Source organism: Gracilinanus agilis, chromosome 3, assembly GCF_016433145.1.
Source record: "Gracilinanus agilis isolate LMUSP501 chromosome 3, AgileGrace, whole genome shotgun sequence".
NCBI lineage: Eukaryota > Metazoa > Chordata > Mammalia > Didelphimorphia > Didelphidae > Gracilinanus > Gracilinanus agilis.
In genome coordinates this window covers 165,904,547-165,928,751 of record NC_058132.1, presented here as the reverse complement: position 1 = coordinate 165,928,751, position 24,205 = coordinate 165,904,547, and the positions used below count along the sequence as shown (strand labels likewise).

The 24,205-nt window shown below is 36.1% G+C and overlaps 2 protein-coding genes and 1 pseudogene across 2 annotated transcripts; all 3 read left to right on the top strand.

Moving 5' to 3' along the window:
- Positions 1-2,082: 2,082 nt before the first annotated feature.
- LOC123238946 (olfactory receptor 150-like) lies at positions 2,083-3,009 on the top strand. The gene has a single exon (XM_044666202.1). It carries the CDS (start codon positions 2,206-2,208, stop codon positions 3,007-3,009), a length of 804 nt encoding a protein of 267 aa, XP_044522137.1. The 5' UTR covers positions 2,083-2,205.
- Positions 3,010-12,662: 9,653 nt separating this feature from the next.
- LOC123238945 (olfactory receptor 8G1-like) lies at positions 12,663-13,607 on the top strand. Its single transcript, XM_044666201.1, has one exon. It carries the CDS (start codon positions 12,672-12,674, stop codon positions 13,605-13,607), a length of 936 nt encoding a protein of 311 aa, XP_044522136.1. The 5' UTR covers positions 12,663-12,671.
- Positions 13,608-22,807: 9,200 nt separating this feature from the next.
- LOC123241316 lies at positions 22,808-23,735 on the top strand (annotated as a pseudogene).
- The last annotated feature ends 470 nt before the right edge of the window (positions 23,736-24,205 follow it).

The following is a 24,205-nucleotide window of genomic DNA, read 5'->3' as shown; positions in this document are numbered from 1 at the left end:
AGATGTTTTGGGACAAGAATATAGTGATGAAGACAAATTACTTTTTCCAAGATAAGTCTGTGTTCTTGATGAGCTACAACCCTGGGGAAATAGACTCTTGTGTGTTCATAATGAAGTCCTTGGAAACTGCATTAAAAATAAAATCCCATTGTCTCATAAATCAACAGTATATATAAAAGAAACTTCAGATGAAGTAATAATAAAAATATCATCTTGTCATCACTCCAAAATCAAAGGAAACTAAGAAATCTAAGTTCATGCTTATATCACTAGGGAAAAAAAGGAACAGAAAGGTCCATACTACAGATTATCAAACCTGACTTCATTGGCAAGATCCATAGATTCCTTCCATGAAGACCCAACAGTGGAGGGTGAGTACCTTGATTGAACTGCCCTGACCTTTTCTTTTAAACTAAAAGAGACCCAGATCACTGTGAAACCTGACTTGCTCATCTTCTTTGACCCATAGTTAGCACTGAGTACTATGGACATGAGAATGCCTCTGAGTAGGACTTCAAAATATCTAGAGATATAGAGCATCATGGTGGCTCTGATCCCTTAATCCCTTGGTTAATTGTTTCAATAGAGAAGGTTATTACATTTTTACTGAATGATTTTGGGCAGCAACTGAGATTCTCTTACAATATTTTTCATTTTTTTAAATCCTCAACTTTTGTTACTAAGTATTGATTCTAAAACAAAAGAGTGGTTTTAGGGAACTGGTGGTAAACAATTTTCCCAGAATCACTTGGTAGGAAGTCTATCTAGCTGCCCAATATAGTTTCTTATCTCAGAAAAGAAGACAGTACTTATGATTCCCACTGTAATAGAGTCCAGTCTCTTTTGAAGGACAGCACAGGTCTGTTCTCTGTTGTGTGTAGAATTTCCAAAACATGAACAAGAACTGGGAAGAGAAAAGTCCCAGAAAGTGGCCAAATGAAACACCAAATGCCATGCTTTTTCATAACGCCTGAGTATTTATTATTATCAACAGAATCACTCTACAACAGTAGCTTATCCTTTTCTTAGTAAACAAAGAGGAAATGTTGGGCATAGCTAATTTCTTGGTGTGTGATCATAGATACTATTATGCTAATATTTATTTTGAGATATGTAATTAGTAACATAAGAGTATAATATATTTGAGATATGCTGGAGTAAATAATTCCATGTGCTATATACATAGAAACCAAATTTAATACATTTAATTTATAAAAGCGAATTCGATACTGGGATAATTTACAAATTGAAATATATAAGGAAGTAGTTTAAGTAGAATATCAGCTTTGAGTGTTGAGTTGAGATGTTTGTTACATTCCTTTGAATGTTGTCCTAGAAAGGAGGTTTCCTTCATTGTTTGCTTACAAGACCAATATATTTATTAACTTACTTGGTTTTAGTATGTAGTTTTTTTAATATGTCTGCTAGTGGCATTAGGACAATAATGAGTGTGAAGTATAAGATTTAGGCTAGTTGACCAAAGATGATGGATGGTTGTTCTACTGGCTTGCCCCCAATTCAGGTTAGGGTGAGGAAACTGGCTGTTAATGTTCAAAATAGTATTTACAAAATAGGTCGGAATATCAGGTTTCGTTGTGGGGATGTGTGGAGAAATGGGATGATTATTCATACTAGGATGGATGCTAGGAGGGCTATAACTTCTAGTTTGGTGGGAATTGATTGGATGACTGGGTAGGTGATTAGGAAGTATCACTCTGGTTTAATATGTGGAGAGGTACTGAGTGGGTTGGCTGGTGTGAAGTTGTCCAGGTCGCCTAATATATCTGGTGAGAATATTGCTAGTATGGGTAATACCAGGACTATTAGGATTAATCTGAGGGCATCTTTGATAGTATAGTAAGGAGACAAAGATCATAAATAAGAAAAAAGACTTTGTTATACATAATAACAGTGTGACAAGAACAATGAAAAAAATCCCACATTACAAAAAAATCCAAAATTTAGAGGTATCTATTCTATGTAAACAACTTCTTATGTGTGTAGAAGGGAGGGAGGGCAAATGGAAATCCATTTTAATGGCCTACTTCTTTCCCAATCCTACAGGTCCACCACTCAGAGAAGGGAAATGATTCTATAGTGACTGAGTTTATCATTGCAGGCTTAACAGATCAACAAGAACTCCAACTCCCTCTTTTCTTTTTGTTCTTGGGTATATATGTAGTCACTGTGGTAGGAAACCTGGGCATGACCTTCTTGATTATTTTTAGTTCCAATCTCCACACCCCCATGTACTATTTTCTCAGTTGTCTCTCTTTCATTGACTTGTGTCATTCCACTGTCATCACCCCCAAAATGCTTGTGAACTTTGTGTCAGAGAAGAACATCATCTCCTATCCTGAGTGTATGATTCAACTCTATTTTTTCATTATTTTTATTATTTCTGAGTGCCACATGTTGGCAGTGATGGCATATGACCGCTATGTGGCTATCTGTAGTCCTCTACTCTATAATGTCATGATGTCCAATAAGATCTGTTTTTGGCTAGTGAGTGGAGTAGGTACAATAGCTGTGCTTGGTGCTACAGTTCACACTGCCTGCATGCTTAGAGTTTACTTCTGCAAGGACAATATTGTCAATAATTTCTTTTGTGATCTTCTTCCCCTCTTGAAGATTGCCTGCTCCAGCACCTACATTAATGAAGTAGTGATTCTGGCTTTCACTTCATTTAACTTCTTTATCCCAACCCTCACCATCTTTAGCTCTTATGCTGTCATTCTCTTTAGCATCTTCCGTATCCAGTCAACAGAGGGAAGATCCAAAGCCTTTGGCACTTGCAGCTCCCACATCATGGGGGTTGCTCTATTTTTTGGTTCAGCCGGATTCATGTATCTGCAACCTTCTTCTACCAACTCCATGGACGAGGGGAAAGTATCCTCTGTGTTTTACACCATAGTAATGCCTATGCTGAACCCCTTGATCTACAGCCTAAGGAATAAAGATGTCAAGATTGCCCTGAAGAAGATGCTGGAGAGAAGGAAGTTCTCTTGAATAGGAAAAAGTTCATAATGAAATAATTGAAAATTTTGTTGATGTCGCATTACTTTAAGAGGAATACTATCTTGTCTTCTCATGTGACAGGATAGATTGACATGTTCCTTATTCCCTTTTCCTATTATCTCCTTTTAATTTTTATACACTTTCTTGTATAGGGGTAAGTATTGATGGTAGGGGGGTTGTATCTTGACTCCACTCTTGTTAGCTTTCAATGGGCCAGATCACCTATTCACTCACCCCCATCCCCAGGGAAGACCTATGAGGGAAATAAAGTCAATGAGCTTCCCAAAGTGGCAAAGCTATAATGGAGATGTTGAAGGAAGGTGTTGGGGTTCAGTTCTGACCTTAATGGATGGGATCCCACCCTCAGAGCCAGCCCTGTTGAGACAAGCCTTCCCCCAACTCCTAAGTACAAGTAGCTTTAACCCTCAAGATGGAATCAAGGTAATGGTCTTCCCTTCAGCCACAAGATCAGTAACCTCCCTCCTCAGTGTAACTTCTCCAGACTCTAAGTATCAAACTAACAGGGATTTATTAAAAGATAAATTAAATTCAGGGTACAGGGGGGAAAGGTATAGGGAAATCAAGGAAGGAGGGAAAGGATGAACTACTCTATTAGCTTAGTCTTCTCTTTAAGAGAGCAGCTCTGGACTTCTTCTGTGGCTTGGTCTCAGTAGCTCACTCACTTCTCCCATACAGTCTCCTATCAAATATTTCTAAACTAATATCACAGGAGAGTAACAGGATCAATTGATTCAGGCAAGATCAGGGAAGGGATTCCCCCTCATTCAAAGCCACTCCCCCACCCCCCAGGAGTTCAGCCTCTCCAACCAAATTGGAGAATGGCTGTTCAATGTCTTCTTTGTTGGTATTTGTGATCTTCCAATAGTCACACATAAAAGTACAGAGGAAACCAATTCACTCCAGATCCACCCCACAATCCAAAACTCCCAACCAAAGAACCAACCCCCCAACTCCTCGTCCAGTCAGGAGAGTAGTGAAGTGACAGTTGAGGACCTTCAGAATTCTCCTCCAAACTCCTCTTGCTGCTGGCCCCTCCCAAATGGAATTCTCTCAGAGTTCCTTGGGGTTGGCTTCCAGTCCCCTTCCAAGATGAGATATCCTTGTTTTACCTCAAATCCACACTTATACTCTCAATTAGTCACAGTGTCACAGAAGTCTGTAATTTTCTTGTGTTCTTGTTCTAAGGCATTTGTCAATATTTAATGGATAATATTTGTGTAAATCAGTGACAGTGAACCTTTTAGAGACCAAGAGCCCAAAATGCACCCTCTTACCACATGTGAGCCCCTACCTCATGGCAAACATGGAAGGGAGGAAATGCTCCCATTGAGTTGCTTGACAGAGGGATGGGTGAAGAGAAAAATGTCCTTAGGTACAGTGGAAATTGGGAGTAGAGCGGCCTTTTTCAGCACACTTGCCATAGTTTCAACACTAAGGAGTTATGGCAAGTAGAAGGTTTTTCCTAATGCCTGTGGCTTTGTGTTTCTTTCTGTGACCACTGTCTTCTATAAATATACATATAAATCTTGGATATATTGGTGGGACAATATGAACCACTTTTATATGTACATTATGATATCTTACTTATTAAATTTGCTTTACTATATGAGTAACTGTGATGTTATTATCCTTTCATTTGCCTTGTTAAATAAACAATTATGTTTGATATCTAGAAGCATCATTAGCTTCATGAAGCCTTCAGTCTTAGGTGGTGATTAGTATGAGTATGTTCCCCAAAAATAAAGTTATCAATAGAATTATGAAAGAGTTTGAATATTATGAAAGAGAATTGAATATAACTATGTGTGGTTGTCCTTCTCTGAGAATTTATACTTGATAGAGTGGAAGTAGGATGAAGTGAACAAAACAAACTAGAGACTAATTAGGTATACAAATGTTATTTATGAGAGGCATGAATTCTTAAAGAAGACATGACTACTCCAGGCCCATATTATATGAGTTGAAGTCTTAGAATAGAAAATCATAGAATAGAAAAAAATTCACTATTAGTAAGAAATTTAGAATATAATGTTAAACAAGTCATATGGAGATTCCAAGTTGGCTGAAGGATAAAGCATCAAAGCAGATTGCAATGCATGGTGGGTCTTGGAGAGCAATGGTAAGTCAAAGGGTCCATAATCATAATCTGATCATGTTATGCAATTAAGATTTCAGTATCATATTATTGCACATCATTACCAATTGCACAAATTTTAAAGTCCTCAGTCTGGCATTCACGTCCATCTCAATCTCAATCTATCTTCAAACTACATCTCTAGCCTTGTTTCCCATGTCTTTGCTTCATAGATTCTACATCTAGTCAAATTGTATTAGGCTATGTTCCTCCTTCTCCTCCTTCCCTTTTCTGCTCTCTGGAAGGGGCATAGTCACCTATATTTATTCTTATTGAAATCTTATCTTCAAGTCCTAGAACAAGTGCCTCATTTCATGAAACCTTTTCTAATATCCTTTTTTAGAAATGATCTTTCTTTACATCTCTTTTGCCATGTTGTTTGACTATATACATATTTACATTATATCATCATCACATAGTTAATTGCATTCTAACAAGTACTATAGTTATTTGTATAGCTACTTCTCTCTTTTGCTAACTTTGATTAAGAACAGAGTATATGTCTTTTTATTCACCTTTATGCTTCTAACACATTAAAATATCTTGGATACAGTAGGTGGTTAATAAAAATGTGTTAACTTTCATTGAAAGTGACATGAAAAACAACGAGTTTTTATTATACCTATTAAAGAAAATATATATTTATTTTTTCCATAGCACCCAATATGACCACACTTTAATAGTTAATGTTAGCACATAGTCACAAGGCAGATGAGGAGACCTAATTGATACAGGCACCTTGAGGAAGACAGGAAAGGCAGCATATGCCACAAGAGACAAATTTCAGCCTTTTTCTTGACCACTTTTCCTTAGACATTGATGAAGACAATACAAGACCATGCATACAGATGTCCTGAATATATATGGACCTCTCATACAACCAGTTTTGGTTCTATCCTGATACACACACAAAGCCATGACTTAGGGAAACAATCCCTAAGGATAATCCTTTATGCCAACAATTCAATTTCAACCTCTGACCAGTTGCCTCAAATAGGCTAGTGAGCCCATCAGTCCCAGGAATGGTCTTGCTTCTAGACCACTGATGGTCAACCTTTTGAGCTTGGCGTGTCAAAATTCACAAAAAAACTTGAGTATAACTTGGGGGGGGTGTCACTTCAAGAAAAAAAACACCATAATTTTCCTATATTTATAGTTTAAATAACAATTGTAGTATATAACTGTATTTAATAAACCAAAAACTAATTATTTAACTTACCTGCTTAGTGACTTCTTTGTTCATCTGTCAGTCAGTTTCTTTTGTTGGTCTTGATATTATTTAACTTGTGTGGGGTGCCGTGAACTAAGATAAGTGAGGAGGAGGGGGAATTCTTTAACTAATATGCCTATTAATGTCTTTTTTGTTGCTGAATTTCATTGGCTAATGAAAATTCATTTAGCTGCTAAATCTTCAATTGAAGATTGTACACTTCAAGCCCAAGCCCAAGCAAGTGCTATTAACTTCATCTGTCATTCTGTTTCTTTTGTTGGTTTTGATATTATTTTATGCTGAGAATAAGGTCTCACAAAAGTACATAGAGAGAAAAATTGTGAGTAAAGCCATTGCTATATATTTCAGGGTACTAAAAGTGTCTGGTAATTGGTTCCAGGCAGTCTAAATTTCCTGTTTGTAGTGGCACTCCTCTTGATTCTCCAAGCAGCACCTTTCCAGATTCTCAAGCTTTGACCTCAAGTCAAAAAACACCTGAGCCCAGATGCTGTCTTGAAATTCTGCAAGTTACTTCTCCAAATCATCAATTTGTATCCATTAGAAACCATTTAATTCCAAACTACCATAGACTACTATAGCAGGATACTTAATTATTTTCATGGTCTGTTCTAGGCTTCTAAATTGATTAAATCTATCACTGAACTGGTCAAGTAATATGTCTAAAACATGCTGGTTCCTTAGATGCAAGAGTTCCATTTCACTTTGTACAGCTATACTGACCTCAAAATACTTTGTTACTAGAGGAAAATATTTACAAGTTTTAGTTTCTACCTCTCACTTGAAAATTTTAAGTTTACTTTCAAAAGCTTTTATGTATCCAAACATAATGTCAATACTTTTGTCAAAGCCTTGTAACTTTAAATTCAGTTCATTAATATGTACAGAGAGATCTGTAAAAAACATCAGGGTGTTGACCCACATATCATCATTGAGCTGAGGAAAGTTTCCCAAGTCCTTATCCTCAAGAAATACCTTAATTTCTTCAAAGTACTCCACAAAGAGCTCAAGAACTTTGCCTCATTTCAGCCATCTTACATTATTGTACATCAGCAGTCCACTGTAGGTGGAGTCAACTTCCAGGAAAAGAGCAGAAAATTCTTGCTCATGAAGGGGGTGGCAGTTATTAAATTAACTATTTTTGCAACAACTGACATTAAGTAGTTTAAGTTGGAGAATCCTGCCTTGGCACATAAAGCCTCCTAATGAATAATACAATGAAAAGGCACAATTAGATGTCCAATAGTTTCCTTAAATAATTTGACAAATCCAACTTTTTTCTCCACCATGTTTGGTGCCCCATCTGTCATCACTGACACAACTTTAGATATATCAGTGTTTAGGTCACGGAATGTATGTATAACAACCTCACATATTCCATTTCTTGATGTACTTGTTGGCACTGATGCTAACTTTATCAACTCTTCTCTCATAGTGAGACCATCAGAATATCAACTAATAATGACCAACTGAGCATGTGATATGACATCAATAGTTTCATCGAGAGATCGAAAAATACTTACAATTACTTATATCTTTCTTTAATTGATGTTGTACATTTATGTTCAGTCTCATTATTCAGTCTTTTATGATATTTCTACTGAGTGGTAACTCAGGTATTCTCTTAATGATTGCATCTTTATTCTGCATATTGTGAAATAGAACTGTTGCACATCTCAGGAGAGTTTTTTTAAATAAATTCTCCCTAACTGAGAGCTTTTCCATGCTGAGCTATGGAGTGAGCAATGCTCAAACTTGGAGATGTTAAATTTGTAGAGCCTTTTACAAATTTAAGGATGGAATTAGATTGGCTGTTATAAAGGTGTAACTGTCTGGAAATGTATTCTTTCCTTTCATCCTCACTTTTTTTCTCAAGAGCTGGCAATGATAAGTTTCAAAATGTCTATTTATATTCCATGTTCTGCTTACTACTGTTCCAGTACATAGAATGCAAAATGATCTGCTATTTTTTTCCTATAATGTCATACATCTTGGTCCATGTCTCTTGAAAGGGTCAGCTACTGCTACTACCACTTCCTTTACTTAACCTTAGTTTTTTTATTTTTTGGTTCTCCATCAGGAAGGCAGTCACAGAAGATAGAATTATAGATAGCCTGTTAGCCCTGCAGGCAATTAGTGGTTAACTAGCTTACCTGATCACAAGATGGCACATACAACTGTCTTTTAGGAAAGGGTAGAGTTAATAAGCAGAAATAGGGGTTAATAAGGATTCCCAACAGTAATAGTGTTGAAATGGAGTCTGCACTATGCTGCAAGATGGCATTCCTTATGTAAATTAAGATGGCTGCCACTATTTCTAATGGCAGGAAATGGCATCTATACCATAGGTCCTTGCCTCTCTAAGCCTCCCCCTCACTTATCTCAGTAATGATGGTCAATTAGAAATCCATAATACCCCAGAACAGTACATTGGATCATAGTTGCTGTGGTAATATGGTTGCTGGCGATGGCGGTCACAGGGCCCCCAGAGATGCAACCCCCATGGCATTATGCTGCTCCCTGATCTGCTGGCTGGAAATGAGGTCAAAGGTCCCCTAACAGCCTGGAAGTCCCAGAACTAGACACTCTGTACTGGAGTTTTGTTGTTTTGGCCTACAGACCTCTGGCACAGAGTGTCTACACTACACTACAGCAAATGTTTCATCCTTGGCATTCAACCCCATACCTCTCTGTATGAGGCCATATGTGGCCACGTGTCTATGACCATAAGATCCTAAATATGTTTCCAAAAGAGGATTAAGGAAACCCATTGGTTATTATTGTCATATAATGAACACATATATATCAATAGTTCAGAAACATACATATAGTTTGATGTTGGTACTCATCCTTGGACATAAAAGAACATCTGGCATTTTTGACTAACATAAACTGAGAGAAACTTTCTCAGCTATTTACTCAGAGTTCTCTAAGGATGTCTACATAAATGATACATTTAAATTGATCCCCCAGGACCTTTTCTCCATCGAGATCCAAGATATTTTTGTCATACAGGTCTCATTGCAATGCCGACACCATAGACAAGTGGTTGGTCCCTTGTGCAGTCTGGAATCCTAGGTATCACAATGAGTTCCCAGTAGAGAAAAGCAGGAAAGGAAGGAAGGAAAGAGTAAAGTACAATTTGGGGAATCTTTTCTTCCCAAATCTTCAAATTTTCAAGAGATATTTCATCTCAAAGAAGACACTAGTCAGGTATTCATTCTGAAATTTTGGTCCCATATTTCTGACTCAGTCTTCCCATCTCCCACTGGCAGCAGTCCAAGAGCCAGGTTACAGAGGGGAATTCTTCTCCACAGAGGAAATATATTTAAAAAACAAAGTAACAAAAGGGCACAGCAGGTGAAAAGAAAAGGGACAAACACTAGTGGTTTCTTTCCAGCCCAGTTGGATACCTGGTGAGGTGAGACCCGTAGGATAAACTATCTCTAAATGTCCAAGGATTCTGCAAATGAAGATTCAAGTTCTCATAGAGTTAATATTAGAAGGATTATGGTAAGTTAGGCACTTTTTACATTGCTGTTCAAGCTATGAAACAGTGATATTAAATTATTTTATTAATTCAGAATTTAAAAAATTAAAAATGGTCACATTATTCAATCATTTTGGTAAAACTGAGAAGCTACATTTTCTCTTCTGCATTATTAGACAATGATCTGAGATAATGATTCCAGAAACAATTTCTTGAAGATAAGGAACAATAGCAAAACCAAAAACTGAAATTCATGTTTTCACAAAAGAAGCAGAAGGACTAGTACTGGAAATTGTTATCAGATATCACATTAAGACCAATTTTCATTTCTAACCTTTTGTTAAAGAGTGCTAAGGCTTACCATTGAAAGGTGAGTAACTACCTTTAATTCTCTGCTTCCTCTTTCTGAATTCAAGTCTATGGAAACACAAAGCTCTTTGAAATGTTTGCCCAGTCTCTTTATCCCTTCACTAAATATGACTTATGAGGTGTTGGTGACTTAAACAATAAATAAGCATTCTTTGAATGCTTTCTATGTTCTAGGCACTGTGTTAGGTACTAGGAGAGAGAACAAAGTTAAATATTTCCTCCTGGAATGAACTTAGTGTGTAGTGTAGTCAGAGAAAACATGTACTTATATCAAATAATAGAAAATACTTTTGGAGGAAAGGCATTATGACTTCAGGATGCAAGTAAGAAAAGGTATCACGTTGAAGCAGTGTTTAATTGGAGCCATGCAGAAATTTAGGGATTCTAAAAGGCGGAGGTGGAAAGAAAGCATATTTCTGTTATGGGAGGCAAGCAGGACAAAGGCATAGAAACTGGAAATGATACTGTCAAGTATGAAGAAAATTAAGAAAACCAGCCTTGCTGAAGAATATAGTGTGTATGAAGGGGAGGAACATGTAACAAGGGTAGAAGAGTAGGTTCATGTCATGTTCGGATAGGGCTTTAAATAAGAAATGGAAAATGTGTGTATTTTGTAGACATAAATATGTATATATCCAAAATAAGTACACTATTATATATATAGATATATTATATAAAACATGCAAAATCATGACAGATAGATCACTAGATGATAGATAGATAGATAGATAGATAGATAGATAGATACATACATAGATACATAGATAGATAGATAGATACATAGATAGATAGAAAGAAAGATAGAGAGATAACATTAATAGAGTTTATTAAATAGAGGTTTGGCTGAGATTGGCTCAGGTAGACTGATGCCAACTTGTGAAGAGATTTAAATGTCAAATGGAAAATGTTATACCTGATCTTAGAGGTAATAGAGTTTATTGAACAGGAGATTGGCATGGTCATACATGCACTTTAGTAAAATGATTTTGGAAGCTATATAAAGGGTGGATTGGACTGGGGCAACCTCAAGTAAAGGTCCTATTGCAGTAGTTGAGGTAGAAGGGAGTTCAGACAAAAAGTTTTCAGAATCAGAATTACATCAGTTGATATGTAAGTAAAGAGAGGGTCAAAGTGAAAAAAATGTTGTAAAGTTAACAATGACAAGATTTGATCACTGTTTTGATATATGGAGTAACAGTGAAGATTTAAGAATGAGAATTGGGTTGCAAACTTCAATAAGAGGGTGTTGAAACTTTCAACATAAATGGGTCAGTTAGAAGAGAGATAACTATTTGGGGAAAGATAATGAGTTGTTTTGGGCATCTTAAGATGCTTCTGTGATATTTTCTCTGAAATGTTTGAAAGACAACTGGTGATGGTGGGATGACACTCAGGATAAAAACTATGGCTGTATATAATGATTTGGAAATCCTTAACATAAAAATTATAATTAAATGCCTCTGAGATAATAAAGTCAAACAAGAAGGAAATTGTAGAAAACTAAGAAAAGTAAACTCAGGATGGAAGCAGAGGATTGGTAGTTAGTGAGTATGATGTGGATGATGGTCCAGGAAAAAAGACTTGAGAAGAATCAGTTAGACAGATGGGAGGAGGAGCAAAAATAAGCAGTATCACAAAAACCCAAATATGGTTGAATGGAAGCATGCATGATGAGAATGATAATTAAAATGGCTTCTTTAGTCCTCCAAAGCATAGCTTAGTCTATTAGAAACCTTATTCAATGGATTTTATTTTTACTCAATAGTTAAAATTAGTCACTGAGCCCCTTTTCTTATTTGTGACATGGAGACATTATCCCACCCAGGAAAACTCAGTCTCCAATTAGTGGCAGCTTCAACAGAATTCACAAACCAAAGCAGGAGGCTGAAGGATGAATATGAGTATCCAAAAATACCAAGAAAAAGTCATTCCCATCCCCTATTTAGTGTATAATAAGAGATGAAAGGGATTACCAAAATCATCTAGTGTGATGTCTGCCTTTTATAGAAAAGGAACTAAGGTCCACAGAATTTAAGTGACATCTACAAGATTACTGAACTAGTAATTATCTAAGGAGGGATTTCAACCTAGGTCTTCCTACCTCAATGTCAAATCATTTCATACTCTATACCAGATAATTTCTCAGTGTGTTCTTAGCAGCAATCATTTCCCAACAGCTATATCTTTATTTTTCTATGACAAAGTTAGGCACAGCATGAATGCCAAATATTACTATGAGTTTTGAAGAATTATTTGGTGTCCAGCAGTATTAGAGTTAGATTCAAAGGAACTAAGAGAGAACAGGGATATGAATCTATTCCTTTGTATGAGACTCTGATGGGTAGAGTAATAATTGGGATTCTCTCTAAAGTGGTACTTCTTTCCTATCCCTACAGATCCTGTCCCAGAGGATGGACATGAGAAATAACTCCCCAGTGACTGAATTTATGCTTTCAGGGCTAACTGATTGGCCAGAGATCCAGCTGCCCCTTTTCTTCCTGTTCCTTGGTATTTATGTGGTCACTGTGATGGGGAACCTAGGTATGATCATACTGATTGTGCTCAGTTCTCACCTTCACACCCCCATGTACTATTTACTCAGTAGCCTGTCCTTCATTGATCTCTGTCACTCCACTATAATCACACCCAAAATGCTGGTGAAATTTGTGTCAGAGTATAATATCATCTCCTATCCTGAGTGCATAACCCAGCTCTACTTCTTCCTTATTTTTGCTATAGCAGAGTGCCACATGTTGGCAGTGATGGCATATGATCGTTATGTTGCTGTCTGTAGCCCTCTACTATATAATATCATCATGCCCCATAATGTTTGCTTCTGGCTAGTGGCTGGAGTGGGTATAATAGCTGTGTTCGGTGCCACAGTTCACACTGGCTGTGTGCTAAGAGTTTACTTCTGCAAGGACAATATTGTCAATAATTTCTTTTGTGATCTTCTTCCCCTCTTGAAGATTGCCTGTTCTAGCACCTACATTAATGAAGTAGTGATTCTAGCTTTCACTTTATTTAACTTCTTCATCCCAACCCTCACCATCTTTAGCTCTTATGCTGTCATTCTCTTCAACATCTTCCGTATCCAGTCAACAGAGGGAAGATCCAAAGCCTTTGGCACTTGCAGCTCCCACATCATGGGTGTTGCTCTGTTTTTTGGTTCAGCCGGAATCATGTATCTGCAACCTTCTTCTATCAACTCCATGGACCAGGGGAAAGTGTCCTCTGTCTTTTACACCGTAGTAATGCCTATGCTGAACCCACTGATCTACAGCCTAAGGAATAAAGATGTCAAGATTGCCCTGAAGAAGATTCTGGAGAGAAGGGAGTTCTCATGAATAGGAAAAAAGTTCATAGTGAAAGGATAAAAACTTTACTGACTTTGCTTTACTTTAGAGGAACATTATCTTGTGTCCTCATGTGACAGCATAGACTGACATTCCTTCCATTTTCCTATCATCTCCTTTTGTTTTTTTTTTTGTACCCTGTCTCAGTTACAATGCATGGATAATTTTTGCAGTCATCAAATAGAGATCTATTAGTAGCAAAATTGTAAGTATATCATATATTAAGTCAAAGTGGTTGCAAGCACTTTCAGAGCCAAATTATACCATAGTCAGCCATTCTCTGGAAACCATAAGTCTGTAATTTACTTGTGTTGTTGTACTAAGCCACTTGTCAATAGTTAATGGCTAACATTTGGATAGACTAAAAAGTTTATGAAGTCATTCACATATGCTAGCTTATTTTATCTTCACAACAACCTTGTAAAATAGATGCATTATTATCCCCATTGGACAGATGAAGAAACTAAAAATGAAACAAAGTTAAATAATTACCCAGCTTGTAACAACTGAGGTATTTTTTACTTCAAGTCAAACATTATCTATTATGCCACTTAGCTGCCTCAATTTACTAGAAAATTCCAGTTTTAAAAGAGGAAGGGACTTCTGACTCCATATAACTTAAGCCCTTGATTTTTATAAAGAGAGATTTTAGGCTCAGCATTTTAAAATATCTTATTCTAAAGAGTACAGGTAACACTAAAGTTGAACATGAACCCTGTCTCTGACTCCAGAATTAACACTTTCTATTGTGCCATTATGTCTTTCAGATTGATTTTGTCTTTCACCTTAACCTGCTGTCCATTAGCAATTCACTTTCCTTAATCTGTCTTTTTGACTCTTAGGTTTTGTGCCCCAATAATTTTTTTTATATCCCATGTTACCTTTGTCTCGTTTTTTTTTGTATCACTTTTTTTTCCTATTTTTTTCTATTGTATCACTTTGGCCTCTAAATTTTTTAAATTCCGTTAAATTTAACAAATAGCTATTAAGCATTTTCTATGCATAAAACTAAAGACAGTGATAGTTCAATTGTTCAAAACATGGTCTGCTTACAGTTCTAACATAAATAATTATTTTAACTCGATTTTCAGATTTTTTTCTCTTAATTTTAAGTGTTCAATAATATATTAGAGCAATCCAGATGCTGCATTGGTTCTGGGACAGATGTAATTTATGCTATTATGAACACAAAATAAAATTTTATTGCTAACCATATGCTATGGTGAGGATATTCACAAAATGGACAGAAAGTCTGAACCCAGTAAAAATTATGAGAGAGGTGAAAACACATATCCAAGAACTGCATCAACTAATCTTCAACTTGAAAGTGATAAATACTACAGTTGTTGCCAAGAAATGAACAGTTTGGAGGCAGAGAATCAGAGAAATCATCTAAGTGGACTGATTAGTTTGTCTCACTCACTTAAAGTCATATTAATTGTCAAACACTGTATGGGACAACTCAACTTAGCTAAAACCAAAAGCATCTATTCAATAATGAAACCACTATTCTTAAAGAACCCCTCTGGAAAATTCTCAAGATAGAAATCAGAGGTGGAAGTTGTCTTTTTTAAGTATGTTATGGCAAGTAGACAGTTTTCCTGACTGCCGTGCCTTTGTGTTTCTTTGTGTGACCACTTTCTTGATAAATGTAAATATTGGATATATTGGTAGAAGAATATGAGCCAGATTTACATGTACATTATGATGTCTTACTTATTAAATTTTCTTTCATATATGAGTAATTGTGACATTATTATCCTTTCATTTGTCTTGTTAAGTAAAAAAAATATGATTAATATCTATAAGCATCATTAGCTTCATGAGGTCTTCAGACTTTGGTGGTGATTAGTATGAGTATGTCCCCCCAAAATAAAGTTATCAATAAAATTATGAAAGACTTTGACTATAACTATGTGTGGTTGTCCTTCTCTGAGAATTTATACCTGGCAGAATGAGAGTAGGATGAATTGAATAAGACAAACTGGGGACTAATTAGGTAGCCAAATGTTATTTATGAGGTTTGAATTCCTACAGAAGACATGGTTACTCTAGGCCCATGTAACACAAATTGAAATTTTAGAACAGAAAATCATATAATAGAAAAATTTATTCCCTATTAGTAAAGAATTTAGAATATAAGATTAAACCATAAGTCAGATGGAGATTCTGAGAGGACTGAAGGATAAAGTATCATGGCAGATGGAAATGCATGGAGGGGCTTGGAGAGCAATGGTAAGGCAAATGGTCCATGATGAATGACTATTCTTACACATAACAACCATAGTCTAAGCACGTCATGTAATTAAGATTTCAGGATCATACTATTACCTATTGTACAAATTATAAAATCCTCAATCTGGCATTCACACCCATCTCAGTTTCAATCTATCTTCAAATTACATCTCTAGCCTTGTTTCCCATGACTCTACTTCATGGATTTTACAACTAGGCAAAAGGTAATAGTCCATGTTCCTCATTCTCATTCTTCCCTTTTCTGATCTCTGGAAGTGGCACATTCATCTATATTCATTCTTATTGAAATCTTATCTTGAATTCCTAGAATAGCCATCCCATGAAACCTTTCCTAATATCCTTTTTAATTTTTTTAATTTTTTTATTTTTATTTTGAATATTTTCCCATAGTTACATTTTTCATGTTCTTTCCTTCTTCCCCAAACCCTCCTATCCCCCTTAACCAACACACAATTCCACTGGCTTTTACATGTATTATTGATCAAGACCTAATTCCATATTATTGATATTTGGACTAGAGTTACCATTTAGTGTCTACATCCCCTATAATATCCCCATCAGCCCATGTGTTCAAGCAGTTGTTTTTCTTCTGTGTTTCTACTTTCACAGTTCTTCCTCTGAATCTGGCTAGTTTTCTTTCTTATAAGTCCCTCCGCCTTGCTCTTGATCTTTGCATTGCTGCTAGTAGAAAAGTCTGTTATGTTCAATTGTACCACAGTGTATCAGTCTCTATGTGCAATATTTTCCTGGATCTGTTCCTTTCACTCTGCATCAATTCATGGAAGTCATTCTAGTTCACATGGAATCCCTCCAGTTCTTTATTCCTTTGAGCACAATAGTATTCCATCACCAACATAGACGACAATTTGTTCAGCCATTCCCCAATCAAAGGACATTCTCTCATTTTCCAATTTTTGGACACCACAAAGAGCGCTGCTATAAATATTTTTGAACAAGGTATTTTCCTTATTATCTCTTTGGGGTATAATGCAAGCAGTGGTAAGGCAGATAGTTTTTTAAAGCCCTTTGAGCATAGTTCCAAATTGCCATCCAGAATGGTTGGATCAGTTCACAACTCCACCATCAATTAATGCATTAATGTCTCAATTTTGCCACATCCCCTCCAATATTCATTATTCTCCCTTGTCATTTTAGCCAATCTGCTAAGTGTGAGGCGATACCTCAGAGTTGTTTTGATTTGCATTTTTCTAATTATTAGAGATTTAGAATACTTTATCATGTGCTTATTAATAGTTTTGATTTCTTTACCTGAAAATTGACTATTCATGTCCCTTACCCATTATTGACTTGGAGATGGCTTGATTTTTTTAAAATTGATTTACCTCCTTGTATATTTGAGTAATTAGACCTTTGTCTGAGCTTTTTGTTATAAAGATTTTTTACAAATTTGTTGCTTCCCTTCTAATTTTTATAGCATTGGTTTTGTCTGTACAATAACTTTTTAGTTTAATATAGTCAAAATTATTTATTTTAAATTTTGTCATTTTTTCTAACTCTTGCTTGGTTTTAAAATCTTGCCCTTCCCATAAATCTGACAAGTATACTATTCTGTGCTCACCCAATTTACCTATAGTTTCTTTATATTCAAGTCATTCACCCATTCTGAGTTTATCTTGGTATAGAGTGTGAGATGTTGATCTAGGTACAATCTCTTTTATATTGTTTTCCAATTTTCCCAGCAGTTTTTTTTCTTTTTTTTTTTTAATTTTAAACCCTTGACTTCTGTGTATTGACTTATAGGTGGAAGATTGGTAAGGGAAGGCAATGGGGGTCAAGTGACTTGCCCAGGGTCACACAGCTGGGAAGTGTCTGAGGCCGGATTTGAACCTAGGACCTCCTGTCTCTAGGCCTGGTTCTCAATCCACTGAGCTACCCAGCTGCCCCCTTTCCCAGCAGTTTTTGTCAAATAGTGGGGTTTTGTCCCCAAAGCTGGCTTCTTTGGGTTTATATTTAAGTCTTTCACCCATTCTGAATTTATCTTGGTGTATGGTGTGAGATGTTGATCTAAACCTAATCTCTCCCATTGTTGGGATTGTACCCCAAAGAGATCATAGATAAACAGACTTGCACAAAAATATTTATAGCTGCGCTCTTTGTGGTGGCAAAAAACTGGAAAGCAAGGGTATGCCCTTCAATTGGGGAATGGCTGAACAAATTGTCGTCTATGTTGGTGATGGAATACTATTGTGCTCAAAGGAATAATAAACTGGAGGAATTCCATGTGAACTGGAAAGACCTCCAGAAATTGATGCAGAGTGAAAGGAGCAGAGCCAGAAGAACATTGTACACAGAGACTGATATACTGTGGTAAAATTGAATGTAATGGACGTCTGTACTAGCAGCAATGCAATGACCCAAGACAATTCTGAGGGATTTATGGAAAGGAACACTACCCACATTCAGAGGAAGAACTGCAGGAGTAGAAACACAGAAGAAAAACAACTGCTTGGACACTTGGGTTGATGAGGACATGATTGGGGTTGTAGACCTGAAAAGACCACACCCATGTAACTATCAATAATGTGTAAATGTCTTGACTAACCACACATAATAAAACCAGTGGAAATGCAAATTGGCTACAGCAGAGGGGGGGCAGGGGTTGAGGGGGTGAAGGGGAAAGTAAAAACATGAGTTATGTAACTATGGAAAATTTTTCTAAAAATAAAAATTATTACATAAAAAAAACTACCACTATAATTCTTAACTTTGCCTTTAAGTTATAAAGATAACCAAGGCTAGCTGGTTGAGTCTCAACAAGAATCAGGTTAGAACTCTGAGCCCTAATAGACTCAGAGTCCAAACCAAAGACCAGGTTTTCTTTGGTCTTTTCAGAGTTTAATTAATATATCCACAATAACAGATAAATGAATAGTATTTCCCAAGCTGGAAAAGAAAACACTCCACTCCTTCAAGACTTTCACTCAGACAGAGATAGAGAGAGGCAAAGATATTACCTTCTCTAGTCCTTAGAGAGAAAAAAACCTGTGTGTGGCTCTGTTGACTGCCAGAAGCCAATTGCCAGTGGCTCTGTCAACTTCCAGAAACTAACTGCCAGAATACCACACCCAGAGCATGTTAACTCTCATAGAATAACAATTACAACTTCCAACATATGAAATTAATACTCTCTCTCAGCTCTATTTGAAACTCCAATTTTTCCTCAAGCCAGCTCTCTACTTCTTATCTCTAAAGTAATACAAAAATACTTATTTTCTAATATCATCCTTATAGTTTCTTAAGGTATCTTAGCCACTATAGCTCTTAGGTAAGGTGCACTTACAAGGACAAAGTTCTCCAAATGTTGTTTGGATAGAAAATGCATATACTAGCACTGAACATCAGTGCATATTTATATGTATATAAATATTTATATCCATGTATATACACATATGTTTATGTAAATATATTTAAATATATGCATATATTTATTGGTGAAATCAGCAATTAAGGAAGTATATTCTGAGCTTGGTAGCATAGCTTTCTGCTATCATCCTTTTTCACAATAAGCTCTAGAATTCTTCCCCATTATAATTAAACTCCTTTTCATCCTAAATACTTCTTATCATATTACTATTATTTTATGGTGTTGATTTAGACCTCATTCTGAAGACACATATAAGAGATGTTTTGTCAAAGCTATACATGCTTTCTCACATACCCCCTAATCTAAAGGAGCAAGAGGAGAAGTTGACTATTATTTACTTGGCTTTGACACCTTCAGACCTCCATTTTGTATTCCTTTCACTAGGCAACCATCCATTGAGGACCTTGTTGATGTCAACTATGGACTTCCAGTTCATTTTTTATCTTCTCCAATAAGTTTAATGACAGACTCACATGCTGCTTTTGTAGTCCTTCTCATCTTTCCTGGGAAAACTCAGGCCTGTCAGTTGCCCAACTTCTTCATCTCTTATAATATCTAAATTCAGCCTATTTTATGATAAGGAATGATTAAGCTTTTAACTACCACCACAAAACTGGAAAATCCCAACTCAAATAAATTGGGTAGATAGATAGATCTTAAGATAGAAGATAGAATTTATCAGTAAAGTACTGGCATCAAAGGCTGAGAAGACTGTGCACAGAGAAGAGAGGAATTAAGAGTTAACAGAGAACAGTATTAACTTTTTTTTTCCAGAAAATGGGAATCCCTTGGGAGATAAGTCTCTGTGGGAGCCTCTATCTCTATATTACTAAAGAGATCCAAGGAATTTTCTAAACAACCAGAAACCCTATAAGTTACATCATCAAGATTTCTTTGACATGTATAAATAGTGTTTTCTTCCTGACAGAGTCAACAAAAACTCTAGATTCACAATTACCTCCTTCAGATTGAATGAATTTCTAGAGCATTTTAGAGACTGAATTCAATGCTCATAAACACAGAAAAGAAGTAGAGGTCTTTGTGCCATGACCATAATAACTTCAAAAGAAAACAGTAACCTATAAGGACCCTTTAGGTGAAGAAACTTTAAGGTCTAATCTAGATGGTGAGTATTTGATTGATTTGACATTCCTTACTCTAAATAGTGATTCCTGGAATGCCTGGACTCTGCAAAAGAATAGACATCTCCATATCCTATTCTACACATCACTGAAAATGCTGTAGAGCAAATGATTGGGTATAGGTAGTTTTAAAAAATAGGAGGTATTTTTAGTTGTAAGGAACTCCATCTCAGATTTATAGAAATGCAAAATTTTTGAGTTCGAAGGGAACATTAATTTTGTTCAAGTCATGCATCACAACTCAAGCCAGACATTCACTAAAGCAAAAGAAATTATCCAACCAGAGTCTAAGGGGAAAACCATTAGGTGAAGAAACTTTAAGGTCTAATCCAGATGGTGAGTATTTGATTGATTTGACATTCCTTATTCTAAATAGTAATTCCTGGAATGCCTGGACTCTGCAAAAGAATAAACATCTCCATATCCTATTCTATGCATCACTGAAAATGCTGTAGAGCAAATGATTGGGTATAGGTAGTTTTCTAAAATCTACCATGGCTGCCCATTTCACTTTGGGATAAGAATAATTGTAAGAGATTTTATCCTCACACAAAGCTGAAGTTTGATGCTTTGTCTCATTCATACATTGTTCTTGTTGCTACTCTGTAGAGAAACTGAACAAGAACTAACCTCTTTTACAGATAACGGTCTTTATTTTATTTTTTAAACCCTTACTTTCCTTCTTAGAATCAATACTTGGTTCTAAGTCAGACAAGTGGTAAGGGCTAGGCAATGGGGGTCAAGTGACTTGCTCAGGGTCACACAGCTGGGAAGTGTCTCAGTTCAGGTTTGAGCCCAGGACCTCCCATCTCTAGGCCTGGCTCTCAATCCACTGAGCTACCCAACTGCCCCTGAGATAACAGTCTTTAAAATGTTTGGAAACAGGGGGCAGCTGGGTAGCTCAGTTCAATACACAGTATTGACTCCAAGATGGAAGGTAAGGGTTTAAAAAAATAAAATGTTTGGAAACAAATATCATGCCCAACTGATTCTTCCCTTCTGAACTGATTCTTCCCTTCTGCAGGCAAATCTTTTATGAGCCATTCAAATTATCTTCATATGATATGTACTTAAGATATTCATAACTCTCATTGTCCTTTTCTGGATAGTCTCCACTTTATCAGTAATCTTCCTCATAACAGTATCCTTCATCAACTAGTGCAGAAATAATAGGATACAATACTCCAACTGAAGTTTGATTAAGTTAGATTGTGGTAGAACTACCCCTTCCTTATTCCTGGAAACTATGCCTTTCTTCTTTTAACCAAAGATTTTTTTTGACTTCCTCATTAGATTGCTCAGTTATATTGCATATGTAGTCTATTAAATTACCTGATCCTTGTCAAGCGAGGGGGCTTTTTAACTTAACCTCCATATTTTTTAACTTTTTGAACTGATTCCTATGACTAAAATGCAGCATCTTACATTTATTTGTACTATCATATTACATTAAATCATGATATGTTTGGATCAAATAAAACTGAGTTAGTTATTTCTCCAAGTTTTGCATACTGTTTATATGGAAGCCCAAATGCTTTCATTTAAATCACTGATCAATGTATTTAATAGCACAAGACCAAGCACAAGTCCTTACAGCACTCTACTTGGTGATCTCCTTTCAAGCTGACATTGAAATTTTAAATAAAATTCTTTGTATGGCATTTTACCAAGTGTAGATCCATAAAACTGCATGCTTTCCACATTTTGCTTTTTATAAAATATTTTGCCAAAATCTAATTGCAACAATTGTATAACATTTCTTTTACTGGCTTTCATGATAATCTACCATTTTAGTAAAAATATCTTGAAATTCTAAGAACTCTCCCAAAGGAGGAAAACTATATTTCTTCCTAACTCAGCTTTCAAATTATGTGCCCTTGGCAATGACTGAGCTCTGTGAGATGCTTATAGTTCTCAATTTAAGAAGCTTCAAAACTAGTTGGTGGGGAGTTCAAGAGCCACTGAGCTGTGAATAGAGTAAATAAAGACTCAAGATTTTTGATTAATTATTATGAGGACAGAGTTGACTTGGAATACTATCTCATGTTTGCTAGCTATTGTGAACTTAAGCCTCAATATGCTTTAAGATTTTTATATGTAAAATTCATACTTAAAAATGTTGCACACATTTAAGGTTATGAACCTTTAAAGACCTTGATAATTGTGTGTAAGAGAGCAAGTTAAAACATGGCTCCTTCCAATAATCTGGTTAACATGCCTCATATACCTTTGAAGATGAGTCTTTAGCTAGGAATAAGAAAATAGCCAGAGATGAAAGAATCAAAGAATTTATATTATAAATTTATTGTTCTGGCTGGGTACTCTCTTGAGCCTGGAAATAATGAGGACTCCTTTTTTTTCCTTTTGCCAACAGATTCTTGTCTCTTCTTACTCTATACTCAAAAAGAATGGAGAAAGGAAATTATTCCCCAGTGACTGAGTTCATCCTCATAGGGCTTACAGATCAGCCAGAGCTCCAACTACCCCTCTTTTTCCTGTTCCTAGAGATTTATGAAGTCAATGTGGTAGGAAACCTGGGAATGATTATACTTATTGGACTCAGTTCTCATCTTCACAACCCCATGTATTTTTTTTCTCTGTAGTTTGTCATTCGTTGATCTTTGTCAATCAACTGTAATCATTCCTAAAATGCTTGTGAATTTTGTGTCAGAGAAGAACACTCTGAGTGTATGACACAGTTCTTTTTTTACCTTTTTTGCCATTTCTGAATGTCAAATGTTAGCAGTGATGGCATACGACTGCTATGTTGCCATATGCCGATCGCTTCTTTACAATCTTATGATGTCCTATCAGGTTTGCTTGGGGTTAATGACTGAGGTATATTCATTGGGTCTAATGGGGGTTACAGCTCACAAAATCTGCTTGCTTACCATGATCTTCTGCAAAGAAAATGCCATCAATCATTACTTCTGTGATCTCCTCCCAGTCTTAGAGCTTTCTTGTTCTACCAGTTATGTCAATGAGGTGGTTACTCTGGTCTGTGATACATTTAGTATCCTTTTACCAATCCTGACCATAATTTGCTCTTACATTTTGATCATTTCTAACATTTTAAAAATTCAGTCCACTGAAGGTAGATACAAAGCTTTCAGTACATGCAGCTCTCATATTGCAGCAGTTGGTGTCTTTTTTGGCTCTCCTGCATTTATGTACCTACAGCCATCTTCAGGCAACTTCATGGATCAGGGGAAAGTATCCTCTGTCTTTTACACTATCATTGTGCCCATGCTAACTCCTCTTATTTACAGTCTTAGAAATAAAGATTTGAAAATTGCCTTGAAGAAAGAGATAAAAAGAACTTCAACATTCCAGTGAAAGAAGAAATATAAGAATAATGGGTTAAGGTGTGGAGTGAACATAAAATGTCATAGAGGGAGAAAGGATAAAAGAGGAGGGAGTGAAAGAAATACTTGTATAAACAAGATACTCTGCTTCACACATATAATTAGTTAGCTCAACTCAGGGCCACCTTAGGGACATTTCTCAAATCAGTAGGCTACTTCTTTCTTCTTGTATTTATCCTCCTGTTACCTCTCTGACTTGCATTCCAGATGGGCAGAAAACCTGTGAAATTCAACCATGGATTGAGATGCTCCTGATAGTTAGAAAGACAACTTTGCTATTTTAAAAATCTATATGTAAAGACAGTTTTCTTTAATGCTTCTGTGGGGCAAGGATCCCTGAAACTAGCAGTTAAATCTCCAAGGTTTCACAAGATAAAAGATGCAAGAATGCTAGGGCTGGGAGAGCATTTAACAATTTACAATTCCAAACCCTTGTTTTTC